The sequence below is a fragment of the Onychomys torridus genome, chromosome 18 (assembly GCF_903995425.1).
Source record: "Onychomys torridus chromosome 18, mOncTor1.1, whole genome shotgun sequence".
Lineage (NCBI taxonomy): Eukaryota > Metazoa > Chordata > Mammalia > Rodentia > Cricetidae > Onychomys > Onychomys torridus.
In genome coordinates, this window is record NC_050460.1 from 19,558,716 (window position 1) to 19,579,564 (window position 20,849).

Here is a 20,849-nt window from a genome sequence, read left to right on the forward strand (position 1 = left end):
CACCCTTTACTGTAGGGGCAGCATAATAAACACTGGTAACAAGTGGTTGGTGGGCAGTCCAGCTCTATTTCTGGTAGTACACTTTTATGGGTCAGCTGGAACTGCCTCACTTTGATTTGGATTTGTAGGTAGCTATTATTTTAAGAGTTAAAATAGTGTTACCCCAATAGACAGCAAAAGAGGTGGGAATGGGAGTGTGGGTTCTGCCCCCTGAGTTGAAAGATGTCAACAACACCATCACAGTTGCTTGTATTTACATTTTAAGGCCATCAATCATTGTGCCAACTCAATTTGCATAGAGTTATATAAGCCTTTAGAATTTTACCAAAGTATTTTAAGCATTGGAATTTCACTTGGACTTTTCTTTCTAAATTAGAAATGTTTGCCTAGGTATGTTGTCACATACTTAGTATCTTCTGTCATTATGCTAACATGCTTTTTCTGGATCAGCATCTGCAAAAAGTATGTGCTTTGACTGAAATCATTCACCACCCTCCTCCCTTTGCTTTTCCAGGGAGCTCAAGGCCTGAGAGGCATCACTGGAGTAGTTGGAGATAAAGGAGAAAAAGTAAGATATCTATTGTAAAGGCATAATACAAGAGTGACTTTATCTCCAGTAGCATCACTTTTTAGTTTATCTTTTATGCATTTATATGTTTTTATAATACCTAATTCAATGCATATTTTGTAAGCATCTACAATGACAAGAAAACCATGTGCACTTGTTAAGTATAGAGGCATTTCCCCCCCAAATATTTTTTGTGGGATTCATGGCATAGAACCCATGGGCATAGGGGAATACTATCTTAGGTAAATTAGAGTAAGTGGGGTGTAATATTCTAGCTTTGGCATTATTTGTAGCTCATGCTCACAGTACTGACACAATGCTGGGAGTGTTTCTGGTCCTGCAAGGCAAAGACAAGGGAGGATAGAGAGGGAGAGAGGTAGGATCCCAAGACCATGTTAGCGGCTCTGCCTTAAACAGGGGTCATACAGTTGTGGCCACAAGTCACCAGCCTGTCCTTTACCGGTTTCAGAAGTCAGGTTTTCCTGGCTCTTCCCATGCAAGGCACTTGCAAGCTACTAGGACAGTTTGAAGGACAGGCTTACATTAAGTGTATTACTTTTTTGGAGAGGCAGAGAAGTAGATAAGCAATTATGGTGCAGTTTGGGGAAGACGCAACCAGGCAGTGCAAGGAAGGGGTAGCAAAGCAGTGACTTGATCTTGGTATGACATCTGGGAGGGTGGCCTGTGACAAAGCTAACTTCAGACGGCAGGAGGGTGAGGTGCGGTTGATGGTGGAGTGAGGAAAGACAACGGGAATGATTCATAGTATCCTCAGCAATATTGCTTTGGGGGCATGAGTGTGTGTGTGTGTGTGTGTGTGTGTGTGTGTCTAGTGGTTGGGGCAGAAACAGTTGCCGTTTCTCAGAAAGTTTATTCTGAAAGCCAGTTTGTAGACTATAGAATGTTTAAAAAGTTTTGCCCATCAACATTTTGGACCCCGGTTTGGCTCTCTTTAGAGCCATTTTTGCTAGTTTGTATCAGTTCCACACAGCACAGGGAGTTTTATTTATGATTAAGTAACAGTAGGATTTCATCACTGATACACAATAGACCAAATTAAACCATTTTTAGAAGAGCCACAGCCCCTGAATTACAGTCCTGGCTCGTCTTCCACATTTTCCTTAATCTTTCTTTTCACACTAGAGCTTTTCTATATATTTCTCTGCCTGTTTTCTTTTCTCCATCTCCTCTAAGGTATTTCTTTAAAAAAGAAAACCACACAATACTGAAGTCTTGTACATACACACTACTTTAAGTAACATTCTATGTGCATCTCTTGGTTATTAAGTAATAAAATCCATCTATTTCAATGCAGCCAACACCCAGGCTATCATCCTCCTCCCCCCCCCAACCCCGATTTAACTCACTCCATAAAATAGGTGACCTCTCTTTGAAACCAATTACTGTTCTTTATATGTTCTTTATTTGAGGTATTTCTCTATTGGATATTTTTAAAAATTTTTCATTTCTCTTCATTTCTGTCAAATTGCTTTAAAAAAAAAAAGACAGCTCCCCTTGTGAACACAGATGTGGAATGGTTACCTAGTAACAGCACTTTGGGTCTGAGCTCATGCTGAACTGCAATAAGGTAGAGAGAGAGAGAGAGAGAGAGAGAGAGAGAGAGAGAGAGAGAGAGCACATCAAAGCCATTTCTATAATGCAAAAGCTGGGGTGTGCTCTCATAATGCAAGGTGAATGATGAATTCAAGGTCTTTTTCAGGTGTTGCTAATCCTTTCTTTTCTGCTGAGTGGAGAATGGCTCTGTTCTATTGTAGTTTTTAGTGATCAAAGAATTTCAGGGCTCTGTGGTACCTCTGCTTCCATAGTATTTTTTTTTTTCCTCTTTGAGTCCACCTGTGTGTGAACTTCCTATCAAATGCTTTCTAGTTTTTCATTCTTACCAGGTCCACCTGATTTTGCTGGTCTGACATCTATCCAATGCTCTTTGACTGCTTTCCACTTCTTTTTATGCCCTCCTCATTTAATCTACTTCATTAGGAGACTGTCCATCTGTCCGTCCACTTTTCCTCATTCACTTTGTAGATGAGAGAAACATCTCCAGATGGAGATGTATTTTGCCAAGGAGAATATATTGTGAGCACAAAACCCACTGTAGTTTTGTTTTTAAAAGAAAACCACCTTCTGATTCCAATGAAGAAAACAAAGATGGTATCTAGTCTGTAGCCAAGTCCAAGGTCCTTTCCAGCGGACTAGACTTGAAAAATGGAGACACTTGGTCTGTCATCATGTTGTAGGGTGGACCTATCTGGAGAAAACAGGTTGATAACTACATATAAAGTGAATATCAACCCAGGAGTAGGGATGTCTCACATTCCTCTAAGAGTCGAATAGTCCCTCTTCTGAATCACATAGGCATGTGATTTACTTTTATTCTAGATCAAGGATGGGGTGGTGGTTTCTAGAGTCATTGAAGTCTTTCTTGTCTGTGGTGCTCTAGCCCACTGTAGCTATCTCCAAATTCACACTCACCTTGAGGCTCTAAGACCTCCAGCATTAGTGAATTCCCATAGATACTCAGAGCCTATTGAGGCTGACTGTTAAATATTGTTTAGTAGGTCTGCTAAGTTCTCTGAATGACAACCAGTTTTCAGCTCATGTCAGCAGTTAAGTATAGAGCCACCGTTAACTTAAAATGTCCAGAGTGGTATCCAAGATTGTCCCAAGTTCTGTTGGCATGATGAGCAGTCCACACATGTCTAATGAGTCACTCCTCAGAGTTCATTCACAAATATAGTACACACTAAAAACATAAAGCCTCCTGTTACTCTGGCTGGCATACTTCTTTAGAAAGATGATGATTATGATGATGATGATGGTGATGCCCTTTAACATGTGTGACTGATCTGAATTTTATCTCTTTGTCTTGTTTCCAGGGTGCCCGAGGATTTGATGGAGAGCCTGGGCCTCAGGGCATTCCAGGTCCAGCTGTAAGTAGTTTTTCTTTTACAAAAAATCAGCGACAGACTTTTTAATGCAATGATACTCTCCCTTCTTTTCCCCTCTCCTACCGCCCCCTCTTCTCTCATTCCCTCCCTTTCCCTTTTCCTTTTTCTTATCCATAGGGATATATATATAAGTAGCTTATACATGTAAATAATTAAAATGGAAAAATAGAAGCCAGGTTTGGTCGTGCAGGCCTGTAATTGTAGTTACTCAGGAGGCACAGAGGTAGAGGAACCCCAAATTCAAGATATGGTTGGACTACAGAGTAAGTTTAAGGCTAGTCTGACCAACTTAGTGAGACCCTGCAATAAAACAGAAAGAGGGCTAGAGATGTAGTTCAGTGGCAGAGTGCTTTCCCAACATGCAAAAGCTCTAGGCTCAACCCCTAGTGCCAATAAATAAATAGAAAATGAGCAAAGGTTTTCATATTTATTTAAAAATGACTGTATTTCTTCTGGGTACAGAGAACTAGTTCCCTGGTTTTCTTAGGGGGTATGCCCTGTGGTCACCTGTTTCTATGACTGTATCTTCCTTTTGCTTTGGTGGTTAGGGTACTTTGATTGACAGCAGTGACCATGTTCCTGGGTCCTAGGCAGCTGTATCTTTTCCTCTTTGACGGTTTCAGATCTCACTGTTCCACACTTTGATGACCATGCAAGCATGTATCATTGTTTAGACTTCCTCACACCTTTCTGAAGATGTCACAGATTTAAAAAAAATCATTATTACTCATCTATGCCACAAAAAAGGTAGATATTATACAAGTCAAACAAAATTTCTCACTATTAAGGCAGTGGGGAAGACAGGATGTGGCTCACTGATGAGCTAAAAGATCCAATACTTGAACTGGGACTGAGGCAATTCATGAGAGGAAGAAGGCTCTGGAAAGCCCTTCTGGGAAAGGAAGCAAAGTGCAGAGAGTGCTGTGGTGATGTGAGCATTGTTATCACCAGGCTCCTGCTGCCTAGATGAAAGGTGTGTGTTGAGAAGATGAGCCTGAACTGATCAAGTAGAAATGCATTGTAGGTGATGTCTAAGCAAATAGAAATGTACTGTAGGTATGCCTAATACCAAGATCAGCAGTCTGAGCTGAGAAATCGCAACAGAGAGCCAGGTTAAGCTTGGAGTCATTAAACATTAAAAAAAAAAAAAACAACCCTGTATTTTGAGAAAGACATCTCATCTATTGCTCCATATAGCATGTATCATTAGATGGATGCTCTTTGCATAAACTTTTATCATTGAAGTGGGAACTAAATGGCAAAGAAACTACAGGTGTCTAATCCATCCCTCAGCCTACTATAACAGGCAATGAGATAAGCTTCTATGTAGAGATAGTGAACAATGTTGTTGCTTTTAAGGTGCAACTCAATCTATTTCACATGGTCATCCAGAGCACAGAGTAATTATGCACACGAAATGAAAATAAAAGGCTTTTTGAACTGAGCATTTGCGATAGATCAGAGTCATTTTGGACAAAGAGCAACCGTTACTCAATAGCAGCTGGAGAGATGGCTTAGTGGTTTAGAACACTGGTTCATTTCCCAGCACCCACATGGCAGCCCAAAACCATCTATAACTCCATTTCCAGGGGATCTGATACCAGCTTCTGGCCTCTTCAGACATCAGGCATACAAGTGGTGCACAGATATACACACAGGCAAAACATCCATATACTTAAAAAAAGTTACCCAGTAGTCCTCAGTATGGATGATGTTTCCTAACCTTCAAGCACCCCCAAGTAAGTAACCTTTGTTCACATTGGGAACTTCTGCGTTTATACAGGGTGATCAAGGACAGCGAGGCCCTCCAGGAGAAGCAGGTCCTAAGGGAGACAGAGTGAGTACAGATGAGTCCTCATCACCGAAATAGAGCCTGAGTTTCTGAATGATCTGTCAATTTGGGGTATTTGCATGACCTTGTTGCACTCATTGAAGATGCCTTCTTTCCTTTTTCTCTTCTGCCTGACAGGGTGCTCAAGGTTCCCGAGGAATTCCTGGATCCCCTGGGCCAAAAGGAGACACGGTACGTCCCGAGTTGTAGGTGTCAAATACAGTTTCCAAGGTTACTGACTTGCAGTGGAACTGCAGGAAATAAGAAGAATGTGACTGTTTCTAAGACACAGTGTGCTCTTTGTGTGTCCCTTAGGGCTTGCCAGGTGTAGATGGTCGAGACGGAATACCTGGAATTCCGGGATCAAAGGTAGCTGTGTGGTTGAGTCCTGTGTGAATGGGGAGGCTCTGGACAGCTAAGCTCAACATTTCCATGATACCATTACCAGGAAGTTTGCTTAAACAGCTCTGCCATTTTTTCTCCTCCCCTCTTTCAATTTAGAAATTGCCAACTGCAAACTTCTTATTAAAGTAGTACACTTATTTTCTTGCTGTAGGAACTCAGTAAAATAGACCCATTAATGGAAGTAGACTGCAGGAAACTCTATGTTTGAATGTGTGTCCTGTGTCCTACCCACCACCTCTCCCGAGCTAAGTAATTTAAAAGTGTGCCTAAGGTTAGCTGTTGGAAAAATATTTTTACCTAAAACGTCTGCACTCCTCTTTCTTAGAAGAACACATCAGTTCATAAAGATATAATTGTGTGATTAAGAACTTGCTTTCAGGGTGAAGCAGGGAAGCCTGGACCTCCTGGTGATGTGGGATTGCAGGGGCTGCCGGTATGTGCTCATTTTTGGTTGCTTACATGTTCATGTTTTATGAATTTGGAGGAATGGATACATTATGCAATTTGTTGAGTTCTGAAGGAAAAAGGATGCTCTATTTTTAGTTTTCTTGTGTTTACATTTTTTATGGTTCCCCCCTGCGATTAGCTGGTCATTTGCTCAAGAAGTATAAAAGAATAGTACATTTTGCTTATCCACTATTTAGTTTTCTGGTTTTGGTCTGCCTTTTCTATTATCTTCCTTAAATAGTCTAGGGCAGTGGGTACTGTTCTGTCTCTTGCCTTGCTTTTAGCCAGTCTTGGAGTTCTTGTTAGGAGGCTGAGACATGTGGAGATTGAAAGAATTCTCAGGGACAGTCTGAGAAAGGTTACAACTCTTGGGTTAGGTGATACCTTGAAACATTGAAATTGGTATTTTCCTACATTAGTTTGGCTGAAAATTCATATGAAATACATTGTTTGTATTTTTGAGTCTTTGAGAGCAAATCTTTCAAGTTAACAAAGGATATTTGGTAGTATCAAGAACTGGCTCCCAATCTGTTACGGCATCTGGCACTTTGTATGCTGCCAGGGAATATAAGGACTCCCAATACGAAAGTGAGCAAAATGAGGATTTTATTATTCTGTTCAAGAAGCAATGTTATGTCCCTAGAGCATCTGTCCTGCCCAAAGATTGTCTGTTGATGTGAGGACAGGGCTGAATTCTAGCTTGAAAGGTCATTCTGAAAAATAACTTTAGCTTGGAGGTTTTCTTTAAGGTTCAGCCTTAGCAAGCTGGGCATGGCAAAGCAGAGCACTGCCTGCCACGTGTCGCCCCGTTACTGACTGGTGTGGGAATGAAGCAGCATGCCTAACGCTGCCTTTGAGGTTGCCATGGTCCCTTCTGACTCTTCTCAGATGGTGGGTTTGGGGTCTGATGGACCCTCAGATGAGATGGTTAAACCCAGAGTCTGTGTGTATTCTTTCAGGGTGTACCTGGAATTCCCGGTGCCAAAGGTGTCGCCGGAGAAAAGGTAAAAACAAACAAACAAAAACCTTCAGCTAATATTTTCTTTATTCCTTTAGGAGTTTATTTTGTTATAATTTTAACACACCCAGCCTGCATTGCACTTTAGATTTAACTCCAGGGAGAAATCAGAAAGCAAACCCTTTGGTGGGTCACGTGCTAAATCTCTTTACCAGCTGCAGAAATCTGCTGATAAGACTTTCTTTGTGGGAAAGTCATCCTTTGCTAGTTTTTAAAATAAGGACCATATTATGAAGCTATAGAATGTGTGTTAGATTATGTTCTACAGGGAATTAAAGAACAAGTGGTTAGTTGAAAGCATTGGACGAAAGCAACAAAACGAAGTGGTAAAACCGCTTTTCTTTAGAATCAAGTGAGTAAAACATGACCAAGTAGAGCTTGCGGCTGGCGAGGTGGCGCAGTTTGTGAAGAGCTTACCTAAGTCTGATTCCCTAGAACCCCTGTAAAAGGCCACGTATGTGACCATAGTCCAAGAACGATGCCTGCACCTTGGTGAACAGTCAGCTTAGCCTACATGATGAGTTCCAGGCCAATGTGAGACTCAGTCTCAACAAAAACAGGTGGACGGTACCTAAGGACTGACACAAAGAAGTACTCGGGCCTTTACATGCACACAGCTGCACTCACGTCCACAAGCATTCATACACGTCCACACACATGTGACCATGAGTTCGTATGTGCATAGAAACACACACATGAGAAAGAGGTTCTGTATCCTCCCAGACTCTCCTTGTGAAACCTGGAGATCAATGCTATTTAAATATAAACAATGCCTAGTGCTGGCAAGGTTGGCTGATGACTATATTTGCAGTCTGAATTACCCTAAATGTTGCATTTTTGTCTCTAGGGTAACACAGGTGCTCCAGGGAAGCCTGGTCAGTTGGGAAGTTCAGGAAAACCAGTAAGACTGCAGCTAAACTTTCTGTTAATTGTGATCGATAGTTACCAGGAGACAGTCCTTAACTGCTTCTCTATCTGCTTTCCTTCTCACAGGGCCGCCAAGGGCCGCCAGGAGAGGTGGGACCTCGAGGACCCAGGGGGCTTCCTGTGAGTACTCTTCTTCCATGCCTTCCCTCTGACGACTTTGCTGAGTGTCCCTTACTTATGACTGCGTGAATGTTGGAGCAGGTGCGTGTCTCTCTGATCCAGATAGTCAACAAAATGGGAATGCTAATCTACATATACAGTGTATCTCCTTTTAAAAAAATGATACCAAAGGTGAGTTTAAAAGAAGCATAAAGCCCTGCCCCACCCCAAGACAGAGTTTCTTTATGTAACAGCCCTGTAGACCAGGCTGGCCTCGAACTCACAGAAATCTGCCTGCTTCTGGCCCCCTGAGAGCTAGGATTAAGGGCATGCACAATCCCCGGCTAGAGCTTTTAATTTTCATCTCATGTTGGAAGTGTTTTTAGTGTGGTTAAAAACCTTTATTAATATGTAGTTCACATGCTATATAAATTACTCACTTAATAAACATGACATTAATTTTTAGTATATCTGCAAAATTATACAGCCATCAGCAAATCAATTTCAGAACATTTTTGTCACCTACTAAAGAAACTGTTCTCATTTTTAGGCACTGAGTTCTAATCCCTTCAGCTCTACGCCACCCCAGTTCCACTTTCCCTGTGGCTTTGCTGATTCTGAGAGTTTTCTATGAATGGATCCCTACAATATGCCTGTGTCACTTGGCAGAATTCATGCATTCTGTAGTGTGTTCCAGCACTTCATTCCTCTTTGTTGCTACATAACAGTTAACTGTATGGACTAATTACACAGATACATCACGTCCTTTTCACCCATTCATCAGCTACAGGCATCTGAGTCTCCACTTTTGACTGTTAAGAATATGCCACCATGAGCATTTGTGGTCACACTTTTCTGTGGATGCTTTTAATTCTCTTGAGTATGTACCTAGGAGTGACCCTCCATTTCAGCTTTGAGAAGCTTCCCTATTTCTTAAGTGTAAATATGTCAACTTGTATATAAGGACGAACTTGTCTACTTGTTTTACAGACAACACAACAATGTATATTTTCCTACTAGAAGATATATTTTAATCCTTAGAGAGAAACTGATCAAAATTTTCATGTTGGGGCTAAAGAGATGGCTCCTTGGTTAAGAACACTGGCTGTTCCTCTAGAAGACCTGGGTTCTATTCCCAGCACCAAGGTGAAAGCTCACCACTGTCTGTAACTTCTGTCCAATGGCATCTGTTGCTCTTTTCTGACTTTCTTGGTACTGCACGATATAGTAAAAAATCCATACACATAAAAATAAAAAGAATTTTAAAAAATCACATTATATGCTAAAATCTGACTCCACAAAACTCTCTGGCCTTCATTTTCAGTTCTTAGTTTCAGCTTCCTGTAGCTGGAGTTTTCCTATATCTACCCAGCTCCTGCAGCCACTCAGGCCCAAGTAAACACACAGAGACTTATATTTCTTTCCAACTGCATGGCTGTGGCAGGCTTCTTGCTAGCTAGATCTTACATCTTAAATTAACCCATTTCTATAAATCTATACCTTGCCACATGGCTCGTGGCTTACCGGTATCTTTATATCTTACTCCTCATGGCAGCAGCAGCAGCAGCAGCAGCAGACAGTGTCTCCTGACTCTGCCTTCCTTCCACTTCCCATAATTCTCCTCTCTCCTTAACCCACCTACACTGTACTTCTTGCCTGGATACTGGCCAATCAACATTTTATTTATCAACCAAATCAGAGCAACACTTTCACAGCATACAGAAAGACATTCCCAGAAGCCCCCTGGATAATAAAAACAAGGCAGTAAACAAATATTCCAAGTGAGAACATGTGAACAGATCCAAATATACTTCTCTTAAAGCCTCTCTTGAGTGTGTGCATAGAGGGTTTTCATGCTTGGGAAAGTGAAAGTTGCCAGTTGTGCGGCAGGAGAGTGACACTTTGTGCTTCTAACAGGTGCCTATAACTCACCTGTATCAGGTGGTTTCCTAGGGTTTCTCAGCAGCCAAGGAAACCAGTGCCTGTTTCTAGCCTTGCTCTTTGCTCACTCACTATTTTCTTCCTTTGGGTTTGAAGCCTGTGAATTGCTAACTAAAATACTTGCCACAAGGCACTGAGGTTAAAGCCAGATCACATTTCTTAAGCAGTAAAAATGATGTATGCCTGACTCCGGGAGATGTAGAAGTGTTGAGGAATTAGTATTTTGAGATTGTTTACTGTTAAATGCACTTTTTTTTTTTTTTAGCAGAAAGCTGTGTATGGTTGAATAAACATTGACTATGTACCTATTTTATACCAGGAAAAATGCACTGACACACACACACACACACACACACACACACACACACACACACACACACACCACATAGGGGATGCTCATTATTACCAGTTAAATAAAAGGTATATAAAGTAATAACTATTTAGAGATGGAGCATCAGAAGGACATAGGAACAGTTGATTCTCTTAGGTGTGGTGAGCTGGATTAGAAGAAGTTAACTGGTGGAGGCTTTGGGATTTTTTTTTTTTTTTCACATTTCTCTGAGTCTTTGTTCCTGCCACTGAGGCTCACAGTATTGCCTTTCTGCTGTCACATTTCCTGTCTCTAACAGGGTAATCTATTCTGTCTTCTCTCAGCTCCTCTGTATTGACTGTCTTCTTGGCTTCTGTTTCCTCCATCCTGGCTTGACTCAGCAACCATCTGGGTTACTGCAGTATCTTCTGACCTGCTCCCTCAGCTCCACTCTTTACTTCCTCCAGCAAGTTGTCTCTGTAGGACACCACAGATATCCCGTGCTTTCTAGTACTCTTGCATGTCACATGATATTGGCCACCACCTGAGAATACTATGGGAACATCTGTAATCACTGGGACAAATGAAATTGTCAAAGACAGTTCCAAAGGCCCCAAGACATGGTAGTACCTCCAGTCTGTGCACACCAGAGTATTGGTATTTCTAAAGTATAGTTTCCTTGCTAACTTCTCCTCCCACTGAAAAATCTTTCATGGCTAAGCATGGTGGCTTTTAATCCTGGTACTCAGGAGCCAGAGTTTGGTGGATCTCTGTGAGTTCAGGCCCAGTCAGCTCAACACAGCAAGTTTCGGGCAAACCAAGGCTGCAGAATGAGACCTTATCTTAAACAACAGCAAAACCATAGAAGCAAAACAAAAATAATTACAGATTTACACTGGCAAGAGAAAGTCTAAACTCTGAAACTATTTGATAACTTCCTAGTTACATATCTCCCTCCCTCCCTCCCTCCCTTCCTTCCTTCCTTCCTTCCTCCCTCCCTTTCTTCTTCTTCTTCTTCTTCTTCTTCTTCTTCTTCTTCTTCTTCTTCTTCTTCTTCTTCTTCTTCTCCTCTCTCTGTGTCTCTCTCTGTCTCTCCCCCTCCTCTCTCATGTGCATGTGTGTATATATATGGTGTTCCCATGTGTGTGGACACATGTGCCATGTGTGTGGAAACCCAAGATGGATGACAGAAATCCTTCCCAACTGTGCTTCACCTTATCCATGGAGTAGGAGTCCCTCAGTTAAATCTAGAGCTTGCTGATAGTCTAGTCTGGTGAGCCGGCTTGTTCCAGAGGTCCTCTGTCTTCATCTGTCTAGTGCTGGAATTACATGCTGCCATTTATGTGGGCTTTGGGGCTCTGGAGTCCGTTCTTCACACCTGTGACATTGCTTTAGCCACTGAGAATCACCCCAGATGTTTGCTTCTCACTTTCATCCATGCTGAGGTCACACTTTGTTCTGTACAGCTCACTGAGTGCTCTGGCACTTCTTACCCACCTTGGTTCCCCCGTGTCTCACTCTGCATTTATTTAGCTGGATCTCATCTCTGTTTCTATGAGTCATCATCTGAAGTTCATAACCCTTGGCCTCTCCGTCTCCCCTGCTGTGACTAGAAAGGAGGCAGAGGGATGCCCTATTCATCTCCATGCTTCCTACATCTTTTTGCTTAGGGTCTGCCATAAGGCAGTACTCACTATTTTTTGGAATAACTTGACTTGGAAGCATAATAAATCCTGCCATGCCACTTTCATTGGTAATAACTGACTTCTCATCTGCAATATTGTTTTTTCAGACAAGAAAATGCCATTATGTTCTGAACAAAGTAGCTATGGTGTGAAGTTGTAACACCAAATCGCCCTCCTGGAGGGTGCATTTGCTCTTTCATTTACACCAATGAATTCCATTTTATAGACAGATTCACACATTTCCATGTACAGTTGGCAAATTTGATCAGATTTTCCTGTAAATCTCAAACCAAACTCAGTAGAAGGGATTAGAACATATGTGTAATGTATCCTAGATGCACATTTTTGCATTTAATTTTTGTTGATTTGATTGCAAGAAGGATTAGTTTTTAAATTTTTATAATTTTGACCCTCCAGTCCAGGGGTTCTCAACCTTCTTGTTGCTGTGGCCCTTTAAGACAGTTCCTCATGTTGTGGTGACCCCCAGCCACAACGTTATTGTCACTGCTACTTCATAACTGTGATTTTGCTGCTGTTATGAGTCATGATGTAAATATCTGTGTTTTCTCATGGTCTTAGGCTACCCCAGTGAAAGGGTCCTTCAACCCCTGAGGGCGTCATGGCTAGGTTGAGAACCACTGCTCTAGTTATTCCATGGAAACCAAAGCCACACACATGTGTAGGCTTTCTCTGTTACGCTTTCTCTGCTCAGTTTATAATTGGACTGAATGGCTCTTGATTCAGAGAAGGCCAACAGACTGGCCTTTGATGTGGTGCTACATTTTAGTGGCTGCTAGCCAACCGCTCTCCAGGCTTCTTTGAACTTGCCAGGTTTTTGGATGAGTGGGTTATGTTTGCGCTGCTCTCTTGGTTCTACTGGGGATAGCACCCTGCTGACTTACCTCCTTCTGAACATCATGTGTTCCTATTGTACTTTTCCTGGAGACCCCCACTGCCACAACAGCCTCAAGCAGAGAGGTCTCCATATGGGGACCAGATGGTGTGTTGTTGAGTATTCTAAGCTGCACCCCATTCTGCCTTGCCCTGGGCAGTGGTGTGTGAAGCTGATATGTTTGATGGTAAGCATTCAGACAGATTTTTCTCTGCCTATGTATAAAGGAATATTTAAATCCACGCAAGATAAATACAACCATATCATATCATAAAATTGAATCCTTTAAAACATCCTTGCAACAGACTGAAAGTTATTCCCTGAGGTAGAGCTCATGTGACTTTCCAATTTAATAGGAAAACAAATTGATAAAGGAACAGTCTAGAGAAATCAGGACTGATCTTTTGGGTTAAATCAACATCCTCCATTTTTGTTACCAGAGAGAGACACTTAGTATACACAACAGGCTGAATATGATGATGTATAATTTCTCACTTCTAAAATTTAGCTAGCATACACCAAAGATAGTATTTATTCTTCAGCTAGTTAGCATTCGGGGTGATTTTGGAAACATAGGAAATATGAGAGCCATGACAAATTAAAGTCATGGAGTAGAGACAATTCTTACGGAAAACAATTCTGGTAACATTAAGTCACACTAAATTTTCAGATTCATTTGTAATCTTTTATAAATGTCTAATCATTCCTTTATAAGGGAAGAGGTATCAACTTGAATTAGTTGGTGTCTGTGTCTCTCTCTGTGGTCTCATGCCATCACTAGCATAGCATGGTTTTCAGTCGGTATTTGTTTGCCAAATTCTGCTGGTATACGATGTTTAGCTACTTTTAAATTTAGGAATTATGAGACTTTCAGTCTTAACCTTTTATCAGAAGTTTAAGTAAAGTTGATAAAGACAAATACATAAACCCATACTGATTGCTGGGTGTTTGCTATGCTAGATATGCAGAATTAGAATCAGAGGTGAAGAAGGCTGAGTGAAAACAGGGACTATGGAGCGAAGTGCTGGAAAACTCCAGTGCAGCCCAGAGCTAAAGGGCTTGGAGGAGTTGTTCCCAGGCACAGCGGGGACAGAGGCTCCACATCTCCTCTAAAGCCTCGGGTGGCTCTTAGGGATGCATTGGCAGGTGGGTCTGAAGTTTTCAGAGATGCCTGTGGAAGCATGGGAACCCTGAGAGAGACAGAGCCTTTTAATACAATCTCACATATTAACCGACAGAAGAACTCTGTCTTGATTTTGACTCCTGCTGATTCTCTTGTTATAAATGGAAACTTATTGTCATGAGGTGTGTAAATATCAGCCACTGGGAAGAGCATTTCTCTACTAGCCTCCACTGCCCACCCATTAGAGTGTGGTGACCACATGCTGTTGGAGCATAAGGCTTTATCATTTATGTGCCTTGCCTAGTTACTGTTAGAATGTATTCAATCTACATTTCTAGAGTGGCTATTTATATCTTGACTACTCATTGTTTTCTTCTCACATAAAAAAATCCAGAATTTACACAAGTATATGCAGAGAGAGAGAGAGAGAGAGAGAGAGAGAGAGAGAGAGAGAGAGAGAATGTGTGTGTGGTGCACAGAAACCACAAAAATGACCATCATAGAACTTGTCCTTTAAGTAACTTGGCTGTAAGTAACTGTTTGGATACTGCTATGAAAATGAACATTTCCAACTTTCCCAGTGAGATGATGTCTATAGAAACAGCTTCACTTAGAATAGCCTGGTGTGTGTGACAGGGAGTGAAGAGGAACAAAAGACCCACCTGTTTGTGCAGAAGCAGAGGAGCACACATCCACATGTCCTGGGCCTTTCCCCTGGTCCTACATATACAGCAACATCTCCTGGGTACATCCATCCAGCCGTGCAGGCTGTCTGTAGTGGCATCTGAGCCATCCATGGGTACTTACCGCAGGCTTGACAGTGGCTGGGAGGGACCTGGAAAACAAACAGTAAGAAGTTGTGAAAGATGGGAGAAAGTAAGAGTTCAGTGGAGAGAATCCTTGTTTTTGACTCATAAGGTAGTTAATCCTCCCAAGAGTATACCAAAGGTTATATAGTCCTAATACTTGGTTTTTGAGAAAGAACTAATCATCCTTAATTTTGATATAGTAGTATATGACTCTTAGAAGTGAATACTTGAGACTGATGGAGACTAAGCTTTGGGCTTTATTCTGTTTTTCCTCACCAGTGACTATTAGTTTTTAAGATTAAAGTCATGTTAGACCATATTGAAGCTCTGCATCCCAATGTGGTGGCGACCTATTTGAAAATGCCAGTGGTATATACATACAGAAGAAAAGCCATCTTGAACTTGGAAGGTCTAGGTCAAATTAATTGGAGCAGAAGCCAATCTTCTTTTGTTGTATTTTTTTTTTAAATTAAACTTATTCTTTGGCAATGTCATACATATATTCCATGTATTATGACTATTCGTACCAACAAATGTCCTACCCTCTTCCATACAATTTCCCTCACTTTCACTGTCTTCTGGTTTTGTCTTTATTTAGCAATTCAATGAGTTTAACTAGGGTTATCTATGAGAGCATAGGTATAACGCAGTCCCCTGGAGCATGGGCCCCTTGCCAAAGCCTATGCTACAGATGACAATGATTCTCCTTTCTCCAGAATTCATCCAATGAACCTTTCCTGTGCTGGATCTCCAGAGGGAGGATAGGAGATAATCTTTATAGATAGATAGGAAAAAAAAACCTGTTCCAGCGGTTTCTTTTCATTTAGATTTACATCTTTCCAGCTTCCATCCCCAGGGCCACTGCCTCAGGCTTCCAAGATACGAATGGGATTAAGGCCCAACGTATTGTTCCAATGCTTACACCTGACAGGTCAATATAAAATTATTGAAAAGTACTTAAGAGCATTGAGTTTCAATCACTTATAAATTGTATGAAATGACTACAGTGAACTTATAGCCCACAGCCAGAGGCTGTTGTAAAATCAAAAATTCAGAAGGTTTACGGATCTTGACACCTTATTCAACCTAAAAATGAATGAATAACATGTAGGCCAGAATAAAATAATCTTACCAAAGTATTTCAAAGTATTAATTATTAAAATGGAGGGGATACATCATTTTAAAGGAAAACTAACTCAAACTATTCCTTCCAGTTTTATGATAAATTTCAAAGGAAATGTGGTTGATTGTCCACTAGTGTCCCACTCAGCCGGTATACTAGGTATACAGCAGGCTTTAGGTAGATGATATGAAACTGTGTTGAGTTCTTAAGAATAGAAAAGTCTCACACTTCCTTTTCTCAATGTTTCCTTTTCTTTAAAGTTTAGGGTTTCAAGTAGAATAGAAATTTGAGGTCTTTGATTTCAAATAAGAAAACTTGAAATTGGCCCACAGAATAAAATTAGCATTGCTGTTCACAGATCTTCATAGTGAGTCACAATTTACAAAGTCTGTAATCCTAGAAGACATATTTAGACCTAGCATCAGTGAAACAAGAAATTTTCTCTCAGAAAGTTTATAAATGTCTACCATCTGTGTCTTTTTGAGGCTGTGGTAGTGATTTACAGGCGAGCATCTCTGTCTTGTGTTTTTCTTTTTATGCCTTCATTGAGGTAAGCAATCACTTGCTAGCTGCTCCTTTCAGACATCTGTAGACACAAGAGCTTACTCTGCATCACAGACATGGCACTGTGCCAAATAAGTGGGTATGGAATACCCCAAGAACATGTCTAAGTGAGGGCGTAAAATGTGTGTATATGAATATCCATAATGAAAAGTAGAATGTGACTTACATGCTGAACATTAATTATTGTCATTGCATGTACAGGCAGTGGATATGTCCAATGGACCAATACCCTAGCATCCATTGAACAGCATGAGCAGGTTCCTTGAGCAGGGTGCACCAAGGACAATTAGATCCTGATAGGATGCCCTGATCTTTAGTTGACATGAAGGGAGAAGATCTATGAACTCCTATATTGTAACAAAAACCTGTTTGGACTGTTTTAATTTTTCATGTAATAATTCAATATTTGACTCTGGTCTGAACGTCCAGCTGATGACAATATGTGTTTTCACAGGGCAGTAGAGGAGAAGTTGGACCAGAAGGGTCCCTGGGCATACCAGGAAAACTGGTAAGTGATGTTGCCCATATCTATGTGTTTGCTTCCTACAAAGCAGATACCGTTTTTTGTTTTTTGTTTTTGTTTTAAACAGGAAAGGAAAACCAATTTGCATAAGGTCATCTAATCAACCATCCATTTTCTGTTGTTATATGAATATGTGAAACTGTAAATGTGGAATTTGAAATTGTATCTACAGTATCCTCCAAGAGTATTTTAATCAGTGTGGTTTGAATGCATTCAAAAACCCAGGAAGGCATGAAGTGCTACATTTGGCATCTGCCTTTTCTTGGAATGGAGGAGAATGGTGGATGAATGCTGGCTTTTGCTTCTCGTGTAGCTCCTGTTTACACAGCAGGAGAAGTGACAGCGTGCCGCCAGACCTTGACTGAAAAAAGTCCACTGTTGCTGAGCTGTGCAGAGGGTATTCAGAGGCGGGGTGGAAGGTGGGGGCCCACTGGCCCCTCTTCTGGCTTACAAGAGGGAGCCAAACGGAAGAGGCAGCGCTAAACCAACCACATGTTGATTTTCATCATGAATTGATACCCCAGGGCCCTGACTGGCTCGTCAAGTCAACATTGAGCATTTGTGGGCGCGATTTTCTGTTTGTTTTTCAGGGACCTCTTGGTAGCCCTGGCCTTCCTGGCCTGCCTGGGCCCCCTGGACTCCCTGGAATGAAAGGCGACAGGGTAAGATAGCCAGAACTCCACAGGCTTTTTTTAAAATCTGGAATGATGAATCCTTCTTTGTTGAGAAGTCAAGCTTACTTTGCCCAGTGAAGACTTTCTCTGGTGATTATGGTGAAATTATTCAGAGTTGACACTGAAAAGAAAGAAACAAACCAAAACCGTTACTTCCTGGAAAGAAGAGAAATAAAGGCGGAGAGGCGTGAAGTATCAGTGTAGTTGCAGTTTTTATTTAGTTTATATTCCTGTCAGTGAGAGTTCATTCACATGCATATGATCAGAGAATGGTGCTCTGTTACCAGAGATTTGGGGAACAATTGTCTGTAATAACAGATCTCTTCTGGACCTCATTAAGTGGTGAGAAATGGGGAATTCTCATCCATCACACCATCCATCATCTTGTTCAGGGATGTTGGCTCATCTGAAATGATACACACAACTCAACATACTGAAAAGTGTTTTATTCATTTCAGGGTGTATTTGGCGAACCGGGTCCCAAGGGTGAACAGGTAAGCTGCGTGTGTGTGTGTGTGTGTGTGTGTGTGTGTGTGTGTGTGTGTGTTTCATGGTATAGGATATATGCTACTTCTCGAGGGCAGGGCTGGCTGGGTTGTGGGCGTGATGATGATGGTGGCTTAGCCTTTCTCAGTGCACTGTACAGTGAGTGAAACTATGAAGGAGTTTGGTATGCAACCAAACAGTTTTTATATGCTGAAGCTAATGGATGTTTCCTGTACTGTAGAGTACTTTTCCTTTGAAGGGTATGGTCCTGTCTCTCTGGCACGCTGAACTTTATTCAGATGACACAGACTTTTGAAGTCACCAAATAACACTTTAAGTATTGTTTGAACAAGACCTCAGCAAATACAACGTGTAAATAAAGTAGAGTCAGCCCTGAGTCTGTATTCCTATTCCTACTGTAGAAAGCTGCTTTCAAGGGTTATTGAGTTTAAAATTGCTAGATATCATTGTTAGTTTAATTAAATGAATTAAACTTGATCAGTAGTTGAAACCTGGTCTCACCTCTGTCATGTCTCAACTACTCTTTTTTGGGGGCGGGCAGGGGTTAGGATTAGCCTGCTGTCATGGAATTGAGAGTGCCTACATGATCCTTGGGGCATTTGGGCATTTATAAATGCTTGTCAATGTTGACTAGTTAAAGTTGACCCATGAATGGAGGATGTTTTATCCTAATGTGACATTTTATTTTAATTTTTTAGGGTGCTTCTGGTGAAGAAGGTGAAGCAGGGACAAGGGGTGATCTTGTAAGATTCTTTTTTTATTGGTTGATATAAAAACTTTTAAAAAAATCGGAAAAAAGTAAGATTTTTTTTTCTGACACTCATTATCTTAAAGGCTAAGTGGGTTTTTTCTCTCCTTTAATGATTCCCAATACTGAAGGGTAGGCCTACTAATGCAGATTGGTAAAAAAACATAGAAAAATAAAAATAAAATCTCAATGGGTAGTTTTAAATGTCTATCCTGTTTGGTAAGAAAAGCTATTGCAATTCATTTTATTACCTGCACATTTTTATTCTTGCTGCTGAGCACTGTAGATATGGATGAACCTGACAGAGCTCTGACTGCAGCCTGTCGGTTGACAGCCAAGGTGGGGGACAGCCTCACTCACACAGAGTTGGGGAGCTGAGCTCACGTTTTGAGTCAAACAGGTTTTCTACAGTTGGGAGCTCCATCTGCACGTGGTTTTTCTATATGTTAGCAGCACAATAACATTGGAAAAATGTTTTAGGAAACTATGTGAAATGAATAAATTGTACTGATATAATTTTCTTCTGCTGATTTAGGGAGATATGGGATTACCTGGCCCAAAGGGATCAGTAAGTATGATGAACAATAATGATACAAAATTAAAAACATCAATAAAGCTGTAGAAAATGTAATACTCTGCTTCATGGAATGATTGTATAAAATTAAATTCCTTGAAGTCCTTCAAGGAAATACATGTCAAAATTTGCTCTGTGAATAATGGATTCAACTAGTAGGGAGAAATTCTCAACTGTGTAAATGGATCTAGCTTTTGAAGTGACCGCTCTAAAGAAGGTTTTTGTTTTGGTATTAGAAATGGCTCAATGAACATTACATTATAATGCTCTGATGTCCTCCCCACATGGGCCGTTTCCCAGAGCGGGCACATGCTCTGCAGTGAGAACAACTGAGTCTCAGTGGTGGTTATACTTCTGCAAAATATTTCAGTAACTTTCTTGATCTCCCGTGTGTCCTAGTTGAGGGACCTGAGAGAGAAGCAGAGCACACAACAAAATATAACAGAATCATCAGAACCATAAAACGATTAGCTTCTTCAATTTTGTTATTTTATAGCAACTAAACTTATATCCTTGGAGTAGATGAATTCAAAATTATAGATCTAATTCATAGTAAACCTGAGGCACCTTGCTAATGTGCACACCAACACCATTAGGAACTAGAATTTAGAGAGAAAAGGGGAAGCTCAGATAGTAATCTCAAAGGCCACTACTGCTAGCTTCCAGTGAATTCTTAAATTCTCTCTACTTTTGGAATATTCCCTATCTTTATCCAACAAATTATCTCCTCAGCAGCCAATTTAGCCTTACTAAAAAGGATATATATCACCTTTTTCCACTGAATCATAAAGAATAACTTTAAAAAATAACTGTTGAGGAATAAAATCATACTCCCAGCAAAGTAGACCAAACTTGTCTGAAGAGTTCTTGGTTTATCCATTTTGTCTCCTGGGTATCTGGAACTTTGTCCATTTCCAGTGCTTTACACACTGTGTTGTTTAACCCTTTCTAGTGTGAACTGGCTTTCTTCTCCCTGAGAATGACTACTTCCTGTTTATACATCCTGATCCATCCTCTACCTTACATTCTCCAGGGGCACCCACCCAAACCTGGTTTCAGTGCCCCGATGCAGGCTGTCTGTGGGCTGGATGCTCACCAGCATAGGGATGACATCA

The 20,849-nt window shown here is 41.0% G+C and overlaps 1 protein-coding gene across 2 annotated transcripts in view; it reads left to right on the forward strand.

Annotated features, from left to right (window-relative positions):
* The window catches only part of Col9a1 (collagen type IX alpha 1 chain), a 160,452-nt gene that overhangs the window by 117,176 nt on the left and 22,427 nt on the right, over positions 1 to 20,849 (forward strand). For both annotated transcript variants that reach the window (XM_036168501.1, XM_036168502.1), the window contains 14 exons: positions 515 to 568; positions 3,463 to 3,516; positions 5,318 to 5,371; positions 5,504 to 5,557; positions 5,681 to 5,734; positions 6,150 to 6,203; positions 7,177 to 7,221; positions 8,083 to 8,136; positions 8,229 to 8,282; positions 17,163 to 17,216; positions 17,822 to 17,893; positions 18,364 to 18,399; positions 19,111 to 19,155; positions 19,696 to 19,728. In XM_036168501.1, the coding sequence (XP_036024394.1) occupies positions 515 to 568; positions 3,463 to 3,516; positions 5,318 to 5,371; positions 5,504 to 5,557; positions 5,681 to 5,734; positions 6,150 to 6,203; positions 7,177 to 7,221; positions 8,083 to 8,136; positions 8,229 to 8,282; positions 17,163 to 17,216; positions 17,822 to 17,893; positions 18,364 to 18,399; positions 19,111 to 19,155; positions 19,696 to 19,728 (717 nt within the window). The remainder of the gene's footprint in view (positions 1 to 514; positions 569 to 3,462; positions 3,517 to 5,317; positions 5,372 to 5,503; positions 5,558 to 5,680; positions 5,735 to 6,149; positions 6,204 to 7,176; positions 7,222 to 8,082; positions 8,137 to 8,228; positions 8,283 to 17,162; positions 17,217 to 17,821; positions 17,894 to 18,363; positions 18,400 to 19,110; positions 19,156 to 19,695; positions 19,729 to 20,849) is intronic.